General features: G+C 40.6%; 1 protein-coding gene across 1 annotated transcript; it reads left to right on the top strand.

Moving 5' to 3' along the window:
* The first annotated feature begins 781 nt into the window (after nt 1-781).
* On the top strand, nt 782-11,394 carry LOC132388192 (zinc finger protein 229-like). Its single transcript, XM_059960551.1, has 2 exons — nt 782-814; nt 3,431-11,394. The coding sequence occupies exon 2, from the start codon at nt 3,835-3,837 to the stop codon at nt 4,939-4,941; it is 1,107 nt and encodes a 368-aa protein (XP_059816534.1). The 5' UTR covers nt 782-814; nt 3,431-3,834; the 3' UTR covers nt 4,942-11,394.
* Nucleotides 11,395-14,871: the final 3,477 nt, after the last annotated feature.

Below are 14,871 nucleotides of genomic sequence, written 5' to 3' on the forward strand. Positions count from 1 at the left end.
TATGCTGCGTGCATTCAAATACAATACTCTCAGTCCTGCATTTGTTGCTTTCTGTTTCAATTGCCCCACGACTCTATTCCCCTGTAACTCATGCCACTAGCTTTGATTACCCTTTACTCACAAGTTTGGGTCGATCATCAGCACGCAGTGCACAACGGATGTGTGACTGTCACTTCGTATAATACATTGATGCAGATGTAAAAGATGATGAGAGGCATTGGTCGTGTGGATAGCCAGAGGCTTTTTTCCAGAGCTGGCGACAAAAGAAAGATCAGAAGCATTTGGAAACTGGTTGACCGAAAAAAAAAGTGGTTAATTTCTGCAAAATACTGCAGGAAATCAACCGATCCGGCAGTAAATGTGGAGAGGAATAGACAAAGTTTAGACCAAGCCCGCTCCGCATGCCGAGTGTGTACTCCTCTGCTTAGTTGCTGCCTGAACTGCAGAGTTCCTCCAGCATTTTGCATGTGTGTGTCCCTGTATTTCCAGCAACTACAGAATCTCCTGTGTTTTACACCTGCGTTTTACTTTGGCATTAGATACACTTTGATATTGAGTATATTGTTTATGGGAGCAGCTTTCCGCGTTAAACCAGCTGCTGATTTTTCTATATACACGAAAAAAATGAGGTATAGACGTTGAACCGGTGCTTGCAGAAATGTTTAATGGCACCGTGATTACCCATAAGGCGCTGCGTTAAAAATTTCCCAGGCGCCGAAGCACCGATGAAATGCGCAGGCGTCAGCGCTGATGACGTCCACGAGTATCACGCATGCGCGTAATACACCGAAGGCCTTGAAAATTTCTGGTGCAGGTTAGAAAGTTTCTCTGTGTTTTTATCTTAAACACCGACTTCAGGACAATTCCTGTGAAATCCGGTCACCGTGACCCGCAATCCCGGGATAGTCCTGCTCTCGTCCCTCACTCTCAGTCCCACTATCTGTACACGGACCCCGGGGAGCTTCCGGCTGATGAGGGAATGGGAACCGATGGATCTCTCAGACAGAGCTGAGCTCCAGCTATCTAAATGCAAGGATTAGGAACTCGGAGAAAGGGAACAAAATCTTTTACATCACCAGTTGAGAAAATCGTCTTTGTTCTACGTCCAACCTCTAACAAGAGAAAATCTGCAGATGCTGGAATTCCAAGCAACACGCACAAAAAACTGGAGGAACTCAGCATTAGTACTCTTTTCCACAGATGCTGCCTGGCCTGCTGCGTTCCTCCAGTATTTTGTGTGTGTTGCTTGTTCTACCTCCTCTTGCTCTGGACTTTTCTACCGGTGAGAACATGTTTTGTCCCATTCTCTCTGGGTGCGTAATGGCTTGGGCAACAAGTGGCTTTCACATCACAAATATGCCAGACTCCAGTGAGACAGACTACTGCCCTTCCCTTCATATACATTGGCATTGCATTCACTGAGTTCATCACCGTCAGTCATTGGGGGAGGGTTTAGGGGAATATTTTTGTAGAATATAGAAACTGGTGATACCTGTGTGCATTGTGGTGATGCAAAAGTTGCTGGAGAATTTGCAAGTGGGAAGAAGTGGAGTGATATTTGGAAATCTGAATTTTTAAAGTGTAATTTATCAAGCAAACCACATATGGACAATATGCAAATGCTTTGGTGAGAAAATCCTTCATTACCCATTCCAGGCCTGCTACATAGGTTTTGTGAAAGTGCAGATGAACTTGATCGAACCCAGAGGAGATCAAAGTTCCTGTCAACAGTGATTTGCCAGCTATGAAAATGAATACATCTCTATATAAAATTCACTGTGCACATCTTGTCACTGGATAAAAAAATGCACAGTATCTGCAGACTGATGATTACAAGTTAGAGGGGCTACTGGTGAGAAGGCGGGGAGATCTCCAGTGTCCCTGATGCCCTCACATACAAGGTGTGCATCCAGCTGCAGCTTGTAACCCTGCACTTCAATGAGCTGGAACATGAAATGGATGAATTCCAGATCATCCAGGAGTTGGAGGTGTTGATAGATATGACATGCAGAAAGGTGAGTTACACCCAAGGTGCAGGGCACAGGAAACTGGGTGAGAGTCAGGAAGGGGAATGAGGTTAAATAGGAATCACAGAGTACTCTAGTGGCCATCCCCCACAACAACAGGAAGACTACTTTAGAAGCTGTTGTGGGAATTCCCTGGCAGAGGGCTAATAGAGGATTTGTTAGTTAGGGGAACAGATCAAGAAGTGACTAATATCCTAGTGGTAAGGCTTGCCAGAGGTAGTGGGGGGGCGGGGGGGTGGGCGGTGGTTATGTGGTTAAAGTAAGTTGTAGGGGGAATGGGAGCCAGAATGACAGAACAGATAGTGGAGATGGTGAATTGAATTGAATTGACTTTATTATATACATCCTTCATATAGATGAGGAGTATAAATATTGACATTACATTACCATCTAAATGTGCAATGTGTAATTTAAATTGTTTTATAATAATTAGTTTGTATATAGCACAGTCAAGAAAGCATAGGAATCAATTAATCAGTCTGATGGCCTGGTTGAAGATGATGTCCTGCAGCCTGTTGGTCCTTTTGCTGTGGTGCTGTGTGCTGGATGGTAGCAGCAGGAACAGTTTGTGGTTGTGGTGAATTTGGTTCCCGATCACCTTTGTGCCCTTTTTATACAAATCCATACGCCTACCATCCCGGCTCCCATCCAAACTTCATTTAAATAGGGAAACTGAACTCATATTCGCCACTTGTCTTGGCATGTCATTCCACACTCTAACTGTCATTTAAGTAAGGACCTTTTCCATATGTTTCCGTTAAATTTTCACATTCCCCTCTTACATATGACCTCTGGTTATTATCCCACCCAACCTCAGTGGAAAAAAGCTGCTTGCATTTACCGTATCTATACCCTCATAATCGTGTATACTTCTGACAATTTTCCAAAGCAATGTATAATTTCATTGTTTATGTTTAGAGCCTTTTTTACGTGTAGAGGATGATGAGGGACGTAGATCGTGTTCATAGCCAGAGGTTTGTTTTCCCAGGGCTGAAATGTCTAACACGAGGGAGCAGAGTTTTAAGCTGCAAGGAAATAGGTACCGAGGGGATGTCAGGGGTAAGATTTTTACCCGGAGAGTGGTGGGTGCGTGGAATGCACTGCAGGCTATTTGACTGAGAGTGTTTCAGTTACTGTGGGGCCAGGAACCTATCAGCTCAGTGGGAACAGGGATAATACAAATGTCTCTCCAAACTGTGCCAGGCCAGAAATGCTCCATTCTTATAGAGAGAGGCATCTTATAGATACCAGCAGTGTGCCCAGTTAGATGATGAGTTCACTCTCCAACATGTGTTGAACCTCACTGTAACAGTGTGATGTCAGTTCACAGCTTCACAACTCAAGTGATCCCATCTGAAATGTTGTCCTAGACCCACGGATGCATTTTGTTAATCTTTTTACAGGTTCCAAATGACAAGAAATTTCTCTACGGGAATCTAAAATGCACCACGCCAGTTTTGCTGAATCTGTCCAGATATTTAGGAAGTGGAGCAAGGGATTCACTCGATCATCCTTCCTGCTCAGGCTGTGGGGAGGATTTCACTCTATCATCTGACCGACTGGCACGCCTGTCATTTTAAACAGGTGATTCCCATTCATCTGCTCAGACGGTATGAATGGATTCAGATATTTCAGCTAAAGGGACATCAGCAAGTTCACACTGGGACAATGCCATTCACCTGATCTCTGTGTGAGAAGGGATTCAGTAGGTCTTCCCTCCTGTGAACAAACCTGTCAATTCACACTGGGGCAGAGGCCTTTCACCCGCTCAGACTGTGTGAAGGGATTCACTAAGTCATCCACCCTAATGGCTCACCAACGAGTTCACACTGGGGAGAGGCCGTTCACCTGCTCAGACTGTGGGAAAGGCTTCAGCTGCTCATCTAAACTGAAGGTACATCAGAGAATTCACACTGGGGAGCGGCCATTCACCTGCTCAGACTGTGGGAAGGGATTCACTCAGTCATCTGAACTGAAGGTACATCAGAGAGTTCACACTGGGGAGCGGCCGTTCACCTGCTCAGACTGTGGGAAGGGATTCACTCAGTCATCTAAATTGCAGGTACATCAGCAAGTGCACACTGGAGAGAGGCCATTCCCCTGCTCAGACTGTGGGAAGAGATTCACTCAGTCAGCCCACCTACGAGCACACAGGTCAGTTCACACTGGGGAGAGGCTGTTTACCTGTTCATACTGTGGGAAGGGATTCATTTTGTCGACTCAGCTACTGAGACACCAGTCAGCTCACACTGGGGAGAAGCCATACACCTGCTCAGTGTGTGGGAAGGGATTCACTCGGTCATCCGCCCTAATGGCTCACCAGCGAGTTCACACCGGTGAGCGGCCGTTCACCTGCTCGGACTGTGGGAAGAGATTCACTCAGTCATCTCACCTACAAGCACACAGGTCAGTTCACACGGGGGAGCGGCCATTTACCTGCCCGTACTGTGGGGAGGGTTTCACTTTGTCATCTCAGCTACTGAGACACCAGTCAGTACACACTGGGGAGTGGTCGTTCACCTGTTCAGACTGTGGGAAGGGATTCACTCGGTCATCCGCCCTAATGGCACACCAGCGAGTTCACACTGGGGAGCGGCCGTTCAGCTGCTCAGACTGTGGGAAGGGATTCACTTGCTCATCTAAACTGAAGGTACATCAACGAGTTCACACTGGAGAGAGGCCGTTCATCTGCTCAGACTGTGGGAAGGGATTCACTCGCTCATCTGAACTGAAGCTACATCAGCGAGTTCACACTGGGGAGAGGCCGTTCACATGCTCAGTCTGTGGGAAGCGATTCACTCGGTCATTTCATCTGAAGGTACACCAGCGAGTTCACACTGGGGAGAGGCCGTTCACCTGCTCAGACTGTGGGAAGGGATTCTCTTGCTCATCTCAACTGAAGGTACATCAGTGAGTTCACACTGGAGAGAGGCTGTTCAGTTGCTCAGACTGTGGGAAGGGATTCACACAGTCATCCCACCTACAAGCACACCGGTCAGTACACTCTGGGGAGAAGCCATTCACCTGCTCAAGCCTGAATTATACCTCTGAGTAGGCACTATGGTGTAGCATATGCAGTAGCCCATGCATGTTGTCTACACAGTTGTGAGCATTTCTACTTGTGTGTTTGTGTGCCTGCGTTGCTCTGCCAAAACGCTAGTTGGTGTTGGGGTGCTATTCCACTGTGTTGAATTGACTCGAGTGGAGTTGGGAACGATGGCAACTGCTGAGTTCATCTTGTTGGAGTTGGAGCTAATGGATGTTGAACAAGAGTTACTTTTATTGAAATTACTGCAGCGCAGAAAGAGAGAAATTTTTCCATTTCTTTGTGCAGTCCATGACGTCCAAGCCGCTCTTGTGGAAATTTCTTTCCACAAATTTGATGCCATTTTCAAGTCTTTATTGTGTGCCGGTGAAGAGTCGTGCAAATGTACATATTTTCTGACTTCCTCACTTACCCTCTCCTCAATTTGTTCCATTTTCCAACTTTGAAACAACAGGATATGCGTAGGAGGAAACTAGCTGCTGCCAAGTAGATCAATCACAGTTCTTGCTGTCTGTGTCACCACGATGCATAGTTACAGTTTTGGGAATGTGCACGTTAGGCTACATTAGGCAAAAGACTCTCTTGGAGGCGCTACATGGAGTCGCTTTCCGGCTTTGCTCTATTCATTTTAAATTTACTTACCACTCCTTTAATATCTTTATCAAAGTGTTTATAACACTTTTATATATTTGAATTTGAATTTTAATCGACTAAAATGGCTTACAGAGGAAGAAAGGCATTAGCTGAAGGCAAGGAAACTGCAATGGAAATGGGAAGAAAGCAGGTGTCTTTGAACAGCCTAAAAAGTTTCAACTTACTTTACAGGCTATCTCGATTCTTTTGGATGAAAAACTTGCTAAAAGGTTTACTACCTTGGAAGTATGGTTAAAGGAGAGTGAAGGTAGGTTGGCAACACTTGAAAAGAAGAACAAAAAACAGCAGTGAGAAATTTCATCGCTTGTAACAGCTTGAAACAGAGATCACAAATTGAATTCTTTGGAAAAGAAATGAACTTTGACCACTCATATATTGGAGCAGAATAAAGTCAAGATTATTGATTTGGAGAGTCGAAGCCACAGACTGAATTTGCGAATAATAGACACAGTGAGGACATTGAGAGCTGGGATCTTACTCATTTTTTTCTCAATTCTGAATGGAGGTCTTTGGCTCAGAGGTTTTTCTTCTCTTCCTGCGCTCGACCGCGCACATCGGGCGCTGAAACCAAAACCGTCGAAAGGGTTAAAACCGCGTCATGTAATTCTACGATGTCACAATGGGAATACTAAGGAGCTCTTCATTCCGATTGCTCATCAGAAAGGAGTTACTGAGCATCAGCATCTTAAGTTTCATTTTGTTGTAGATTTTTGTCCTGAGGTTATGCAAGAAAGATTGCATTTTAAAATGGTGATGTCAGAATTATATCAGAGGAATCTTTGTCCAGCTTTGTTCTAAACATTTCACCTAAGGGTTGCTCTGCCCGACAAATCATTCAAATGCTTTAAATCCGTGAATGAAGCAAAACAATTTCTCGAAGATCTAAGCTTGAACGCAGATGTCTAATGTTTTGAAGATCAATATTTGAGCGTGGATGTCTATGAAATTTACGGTTCCTTTATGTCTGTGTATCTGGTTTATTAATTAACAACCAGCTTATAGATTTGGACACTTTAGAACTTTGCCCTTGGGTTGATTACAGTCGCACTGTGTTTTGACGTACGGACGTTTATTATGTTTCCACGTTAAAGTTCCTTTAATTTTTCCTTCATTGTTTTACTTTTTTATTTTTAGTTGTTTGCTTTTGAAAATCATTAAGACTTTGATTTGCTGATTATTTCCTTTTTCTTGAAATATTATTAAAATTGTATTTTGTGTCATTTTTAAGACCTTTCCTTTTAAAATGGTCTGCAATTGGCTGTTTTTTCTCTAACATCTGCTTGACATTCCTCTCGTAATGTTTTGACAATGGGTGGTTTGTTTCTTATTTTTTTTATTTTGATAGATTTGCCCTCAAGGGAGACAAGGGTAGGGAGGTTCTTAGATAGTTGTTTGGCTATCTATTGGCCAGGTTTTTGGTCTTTGTGGTTTGGGGTAGGGGGGGGGGGGTAGGGCTATTTTTAGTCTAGTATTTTTTTCTTTTTGGCTGAACTGAAACTACAAAAATGTCTGTATTGTCGTAACTTCCGTTTCCTCTTTAAACTATTTTCCATCTTCCTGATTCGTGAGTTTCCTATGCAATATGGTTAACCCTTTACATACTACATTGTTTATTTAAGGAAAATGGATATTCCTAATTAATTTTGTCATTATTAATTTTGTTTCATGGAATACGAACGGTTTGAATCATCCAATTAAATGGAAGAATATTTTTTGAGTTTTTCATAGACTGAATGTTCAGATTATTTTTGCGCAGGAGACTCATCTGAGTAAGGAGGGTAATCAGCGCTTCCTTAGTTTTCGGAAAGACCAACAGTTTCACTCTAACTCATCGACTAAGGTGAAAGGTGTTTCTTTTTTTTATAGACTCCTAGATTTCATTTGTTCACTATGATACAATTTCAGACCAATATGATAGACTTCTATTAAACACCGGTTAACTTTATGACAATAAATTAGTTTTGGTTAATATTTATGCACTAAATACTGACTATACTGAATTTAAGCACTTTTTTGCATTTCTTCTCAATTTATATGAATATATGGTAATAATGGGTGGAGATTTTAATTGATGTCTGAAACGTATGATGGATAAGTCTGTGCCTAATCAGGTACTTACAAACAAATCTGCTATTTTTATTAATTCCTTCTTAGTTGACTCTGGAATTTTAAAAATTAGGAGGTTTTTATATCCTAATGAAAAAGAGTTCTCTTTTTTCTCATGTATATCATAATTACTCTAGATTCCTTTACACCTTTATTGATTTTCGATTAGTTTCATTTGTCACTGCCTGTGAATATGATAACATTGCCATTTCCGATCATGCACCTTTGAAATGATCAGTTAAGTTAACTGATGTAACCTTTGGTACCAAACAATGGCGGTTCAACTCTATTTTACTTCAGGGCTTAAATTTTATTAATTTCATTAAAGGACAGATTGCTTTTTTCTTTTCTACTAACTCAACGGAAGAAATTTTAAGTGGGATATCACGCAATGCCTTTAAAACATATATCCGAGGGTAAATTATTTCACACTCTGCTGGATTGAAAAAAAAATAATTTCAAATTAATAATGAAATACGTACATTGGTTGATAAGATTAAAGAAATTGATAGAAATAATTCTATTGCTCCCCATTTGATGCTTTTTAAAGAGAGAGTTGAACTTAAGATGCAACATCATTTGTTATTAACATCCCCGATTGAAAATCAGTTACTTTATATATTTGTTGATAAATTGGGTAAATTATTGGCTAACCAATTAAAAGCTGCTTTAGCGAAACTTCAGATTAATAGGGTTCTTAAACAGGATGGTACTTTGACGGTTGACCATGACGAAATTAACAAATTTTTTCAAGAATTTTATACCAATTTATACCAATCAGAATTTCCTGAGGATTCTATCATAATGCATGAATTTTTCAGGAAATTAAATATTATGAAATTATCAGTTGATGAACATTTAGTATTAGACACACCCATTACTGAAGAGGAAATAAAGAAAGCAATTTATTCAATGAATTCTGGTAAAGCACCTGGTCCGGATGAGTATACAGCTGAATTTTTAAAATCTTTTTCCGGTTTACTTTCTCCCTGGTTAGGTAAAATTTTTAAAGATGCTTTATTTGTACATAAGTTACCGCAAACATTTTATGAAGCATCAATTTATTTAATTCCCAAAAATGATAAATGATCTTACTGAATGTGCAACAGACAGAACTATATCTTTGTGAATGTTGTATCTAAAATCCTTTCTCAAATATTAGCAATTAGATTGGTGAAGATATTGCCACAAATTGTCTCCGAGCATCAGGCAGGATTTATTAAAAATCATTATACACATTTTAATGTTTGGAGGTTAATGAACATTGTATACATGACTTTATCTAAGACACCAGAATGTGTTATCTCGGTCGATGCCGAGACGGCATTTGATACATTTGAATGGGAATATTTGTTTAAAATACTAGAGAAATTTACTTTTAGCCCAAAATTTATATCTTGGATACAATTGATATAACATATACCTTTGGCGTCTGTTTCACTAATAATCAGAGATCCCCTTTCTTTAGGCTTTTCCAAGGTACTAGACAAGGCTGTCCCTTACTATCAGATATTGGCCTGGAGCCCTTGGCAATTGCTATTCGTGATTCACCCAATATATTTGGTGTTACTCATGGGAATGGGACGCGTAAAGTATCACAATATGCAGATAACCTGTCGCTAGATATTTCTAATCCAGAGTAATCCATTCCTGCAGTAATAACACATCTTGCACAGTTTAGTAGTTTTTCTGCTTATAAACTGAATCTTAATAAAAGTGCTTTCCCCATTAAATATGCAAGTCTCAATTTACAGACAGTTACCATTTAGATTGCTTGCTGATTATTTTATTTATTTGGGTGTTAAAATTACTAAGAAGCACAACGATTTATTTAAAGTTAATGTTTACCCTTAATTGATCAGGCTAAACAATTGTTTACTAAATGGTCCCCATTGTCCTTATCCTTGATTGGTTCCATTAATGCTATTAAGATGATTATTTTACCTAAATTTCAGTACCTATTTCAGGCAGTATCAATTTTTATCTCTAACATTTTTTTAATATTATTGATTCTAAAATTTCTGCATATGGATGGCAGAATAGAAATCCCAGGTGAAATTAGAAATAGTTACAGAAATCAAAAAAGGAAGGCGGCTTGGTTTTGCCGGATCATAGTTTTTATTATCGGGCAATTAATATTCGATATTTAATGTTTTGGACACAAGAGTTGAACCTTGAGCATGAGTCTCGACAGGAGTTTTCATTGGCTTCTATGTTAGGGGCTGTGGTTCCCTTTGCACTTACTAAATTTAGTAAGCAAATGGTAATTACAATAATTAAGCATACAATAGGAATATGGTTTCAATTTTGGTACTTTTTTGGACCAAATAAATATATACTGTCAAGTTCTATTATATCTATTTTTTTTTCTTTCAACCATTTAAGTTGATCAAGCTTTTCTTTTATTGCAAACAAAGGGAAAATTATGTTTTCGTGACTTATTTATGGATGATTGTTTTATTTCTTTTGAACAGCTTTCTAATATATATAATTCGCCTAGATCACACTTTTTCAGATATATACAGATTAGAAACTTTTTGAATGTTATTTTACCTTCTGTTCCGATATCACATCAAATTGAAGTTACGGGGGAAAAGTTCAAATCCACATCAGAAGAGTTTATTATCATTTATTTATGATTTAATTATGAAAATACACTTGGATACTTCTGATAAAATTAAGAATGAGTGGGAAAGAGAACTTCGGATACCTTTACCTATGCAGAAATGGGAGAAAATTCTTGAACTAGAAAATACCTCTTCAGTGTGTGTCAGACATGCCTTCATGCAATTTAAGGTGGTTCATCGGGCTCATATGTCCAAGGATAAGTTTGCTCATTTTTACTGCCATTAAATCCTGTTTCTGATGGATGTAATTCCGAGGTAGCTTCCTTGACACATATGTTCTGGTCTTGTCCTCTTCTAAAAAAATATTGGAAGGATATTTTGAGATATTATCTCAGTAGTTCTGCGTATTGATTTACAACCACATCCTACTACCGCAATTTTTGGACGACCGGTGATGGACTCTAGTCATTTATCCTCGTCAGCTTGTCGTCTAATTGCATTTGTTACATTAATGGCCAGCAGATCTACTTTACTTAAATGGAAAGATTCCAATCTCCCTACTACATTTGAATGGTTTTCCCAAACCATAACATGTCTAAACTTGGAAAAAATTAGGAGTGGTACTGTGGATCCTTCGGTTGAATCTGAAGAGACTTTGAGGCCATTTATTCAATATTTTCATATGCTGTAAGTTGACCCTTTCCGAATCTTGTGTAATAAGTTTTTGTTCTTGTATAGACGAGCGGAGTTAACGCCAAATAATTTCAGCCGTTGTAATATGACAGCCCAATTCTGTCTTTTTTTTTAAGTTTAGTGTTTTTTCTAGTTTACGATTTTTTTCTCCTTATTTAATATCTCTTTCATGGTTAGTTGCTATGCGATTAGGAGGTTAAACTAAATTTGTCATTTGAAATCTGTGCTTTTACGTGTCAACCGTTATTAATGTAATCCCGATCTCTTTGTATCGTTATATAATTGCTATGCTTATTGAATTTGAAACTTAATAAAAAGATTGAAAAAGAAAAGGAAACTGGCTGCTACTAAGTGGACCAATCACAGTTCTTGTCGTCTGCGTCGCTGTGATGCGTAGTTGCATTTTTAGGAATGTACGCGTTAGGCTACGGCATACAGTACAGCCTAGGGTGCAGCGTCGGGTACGCGGCCAAGTAGAGCCTACGGCGTAGACTCGACGGAGAAGAATAATTCTGGCTTCAATGTGTGGGAAGGGATTCACTTGGTCATTTCAACTACAGAGACACCAGCGAGTTCACACTGGGTAGAGACTTTATCAGGAGATTTTCACAGCCAAATCAACCAAAAGTGCATCATTCAGTACACACTGTGGAGAGGTTGGTCATCAGCTGTGAATGAGGGAAGCTATTCACTCATTCATCTAACCTTACGTAACGATCGCTTCATCTGGCAGTTTAATATACGGGGTGATAGCCCCCCCCCCCCCCCAGCCCGAGCAAACTTAGGAACTCTCATTTGGGTGAATGCTATGTGATGTGTCCCATGTTGCAGATCAGTACCCCGAAGTAACAAACGATGCACAATATGCAATTAAACGATTGAGCTCTATAATACTTATTTTGACTATAGGGTTAGTAAAGAAACCGAAAAAAAAGGAAAAAGGGCCCGCTCTCTCCATTCACGTCTTCTCATCTCTCGCCAGCAAAAAAACCGTGAAAATCTCTCTTCCAGGCTCACGAAAGAATATTTCTGTCATTGCATAGTCCCACACTCGAAAACCCTATTTCCTCTAGTCTTACCCTAAACATTGCTGCTACAGAGAAACCATTACCTCAGCAGCGAAACATTACAGAGAGGCCGTTACTTTAGCAGTGAAACCTTACTGCGTGTTACACTTACCACACACTACCGGTTCACACTGGGAGAACGTTTCAATCAGCTGCATGCTGAATATTTATTCATCAGCGTTGCTGAATGCAAATTCGAGAGTGAGTGTCGGTGCTGAACTCTGCAATTATTGCTGCTGCTCACCAGGCATGGGAGGAGTTTCTTCTGCTGCATAGTCATCTTTAATGGGACTAGACCTGTGACAAATAAATCAACTCTATATTAAACACTGTCTCCGGTACTTAGTGAATTTATAACACACCTAGTGTAGAGCAGAGAGTCAACTCAGGCCGCTGGACCTTGCCAGTGATTCTGTTCCACAGCAGATCTTTCAAATCCTCCCCTGTTGTTCACCTCTCACTGTCCCTGTGAATGAGTTCCAAACAGTCACCACTCTGTGGGTAAAAGGTTCCGCTTGAATTTCCTGCAGACTGAAGAAGTCGAGCTGACTGCAGTTCTGTCTGAGATGTTCCTCGCCCCTCAAATCTCTATGCATCACAAAGAGGAAGTAGAATTTTAAAGCTAAGGTGACAAAACCGTGGCTGTTAAGAAAAACCAAAGAGAGGGCATAGAGCAAAAATCACTAGTATGTTGAAGGATTGAGAAGATTTTAAAAAACAACAGAATGCAACTAAAATAATTAAGAAGGAAAAAATGGAACACTTCAGTGAGCTAGCCGGTAATATGAAAGAGGATACCAAATGTTTCTTCAGGTAATTCTAGTGTAAAAGAAAGGCAGAAGCGGATGTCGAACCACTGAAAAATTTTGATGGAGAGGTAGTAATGGGCTCGGAGTGCAAGGTCATGCCAGATGAACTGAATAAGTCTTGTACATCACTCCTCTCGAAGACACCGGCAGGAATACGGAAGTACCAGATGTCAGTGGTCAGAATGTGTAAAGTTACGTTACTCGGGAGAAGGTTCTTGGAAACTGATATGGTCTGAAGGTAAACAGGTCACCTGTACCATATGATATACACCCCAGAGATCTGAAGGAGGTGGCTGAAGAGATGTGGAGGCATTAGCAATGATTTTTCGAGGATCGTTAAGGAAATAAAATCCTAAGAAGTTTTTTTTCCACCTTCACTACTCCCCCTCTCGCAGTTTCACCTATCACCGACCACTTACTCTACCCTTTTCACCCCCGCAGTTCTTCCTCTGACGTCTCATGTTTTCCCCCCAGTCCTGATGAAGGGTCTCGGCCAGAAACGTCGACTGTTTACTATCTCCCATATATGCTGCCTGGCCTCCTAGGGTCCTCCAGCATTTTGTGTTTGTGTTGCTTGGATTCCCAGCATCCACAGAACGTTGCAGTTGATACAGATAACAGACAGATAGTTTAGAGCAAAGCTGCAGTCTGTAAAAGGTCTTCGATAGGTTTGGAGAACGGACAACGAATTCGTGGATGAGATGTATGGAATTGTACAGTGTATGCAAATGTACGGTCATGTACAATTGTGGAAGGAATAAGGGCGTAGAGAAAAAATAAATAAATGGGAGAAATTTCAAAAATCAGAGGTGCATAAGTACTTGGGAGTCCTTGAGGAGTCCTTAAAGGTTTGCTTGCAGATTGAATCGATGAAGGATGACAACTGGAATGCTAGCATATAATAACAAGGGCGTGACACTGTAGCTTTAAAACGCATTGGTCAGATCGCTCTTGGTGAATTGTGAACAGTTTACAATCTGCGAAAACAGATGTGCTCGTATTGGAGCGGGTCCGGAAAACGTTCACGGGAATGCCGGGCCTTCCAGTTCACGGGAATGCCTTCTGCCGACTGCGTAGGATGACGAGTCTATCGGGACCCTGAGGACTTGCGGATACTCTGTGGTGGTTTCTTTTCAACTTATAGTCTGTTAACATCTTTGGACTATTTTTACTGTACCCATGGTCTGGTTTTTTTTTAATCAATTTGATGTTGTCTGCACTGTTGTAACTATACATTAGATATAACTATGTGTAACTATGTGGTTTTGTGCAGGTATTGTAGCTTTAGTTTTATGGTTTGTTGGGTGGTAGAGTTGGTCTCTTGGTGTGTCTGGGTAGTCTTGTTTTGTCTGGTGGGTTTGGTTCTCCTTTCCGGGAAACGCGCTAAGAAGGTAGCGCGATATTAATACGCAGCTGCCTCTCTGGACTCTGGAATTGGGGATTACCAAACATTATGTAGATTTTCTGGTGTAGTCTGTTTTGTCGTGTGCTTTTTGTGATATCATTCTGGAGAACATTCTGGAGAGACTTTAGTAATGCAGCTCTGGCGTCATTTCCGCTCGGAGAGGGCGGGCGCTAAGGATTAAATGCCAGCGCCGCAAAGTTTGAATAAACTAGTCTCAAAATGACTTACCGAATGCATGTCGTTGTCTCTCGTTCTGTATGTAGTACATCGCTACATTGGTGACCCCGACGGTCCAAACGGAATTTGGACCAAAGATGACCGACTCTTCATCTATTCACGCAGTTTCCACTGAATCCAGCAACGCTGCGAATTATTGTTGGACACTTAAGCGAAAAGCCTCGGATACTGAGTACAAACGAAAACCATTAATAAAATATTTTTAACTTAGTTGCACTATTGCAAAGCATCAGCACCATTATGCAAATAAATATAATTTA

The sequence above is a fragment of the Hypanus sabinus genome, unplaced genomic scaffold (genome assembly GCF_030144855.1).
Source record: "Hypanus sabinus isolate sHypSab1 unplaced genomic scaffold, sHypSab1.hap1 scaffold_276, whole genome shotgun sequence".
Classification (NCBI taxonomy): Eukaryota; Metazoa; Chordata; class Chondrichthyes; order Myliobatiformes; family Dasyatidae; genus Hypanus; species Hypanus sabinus.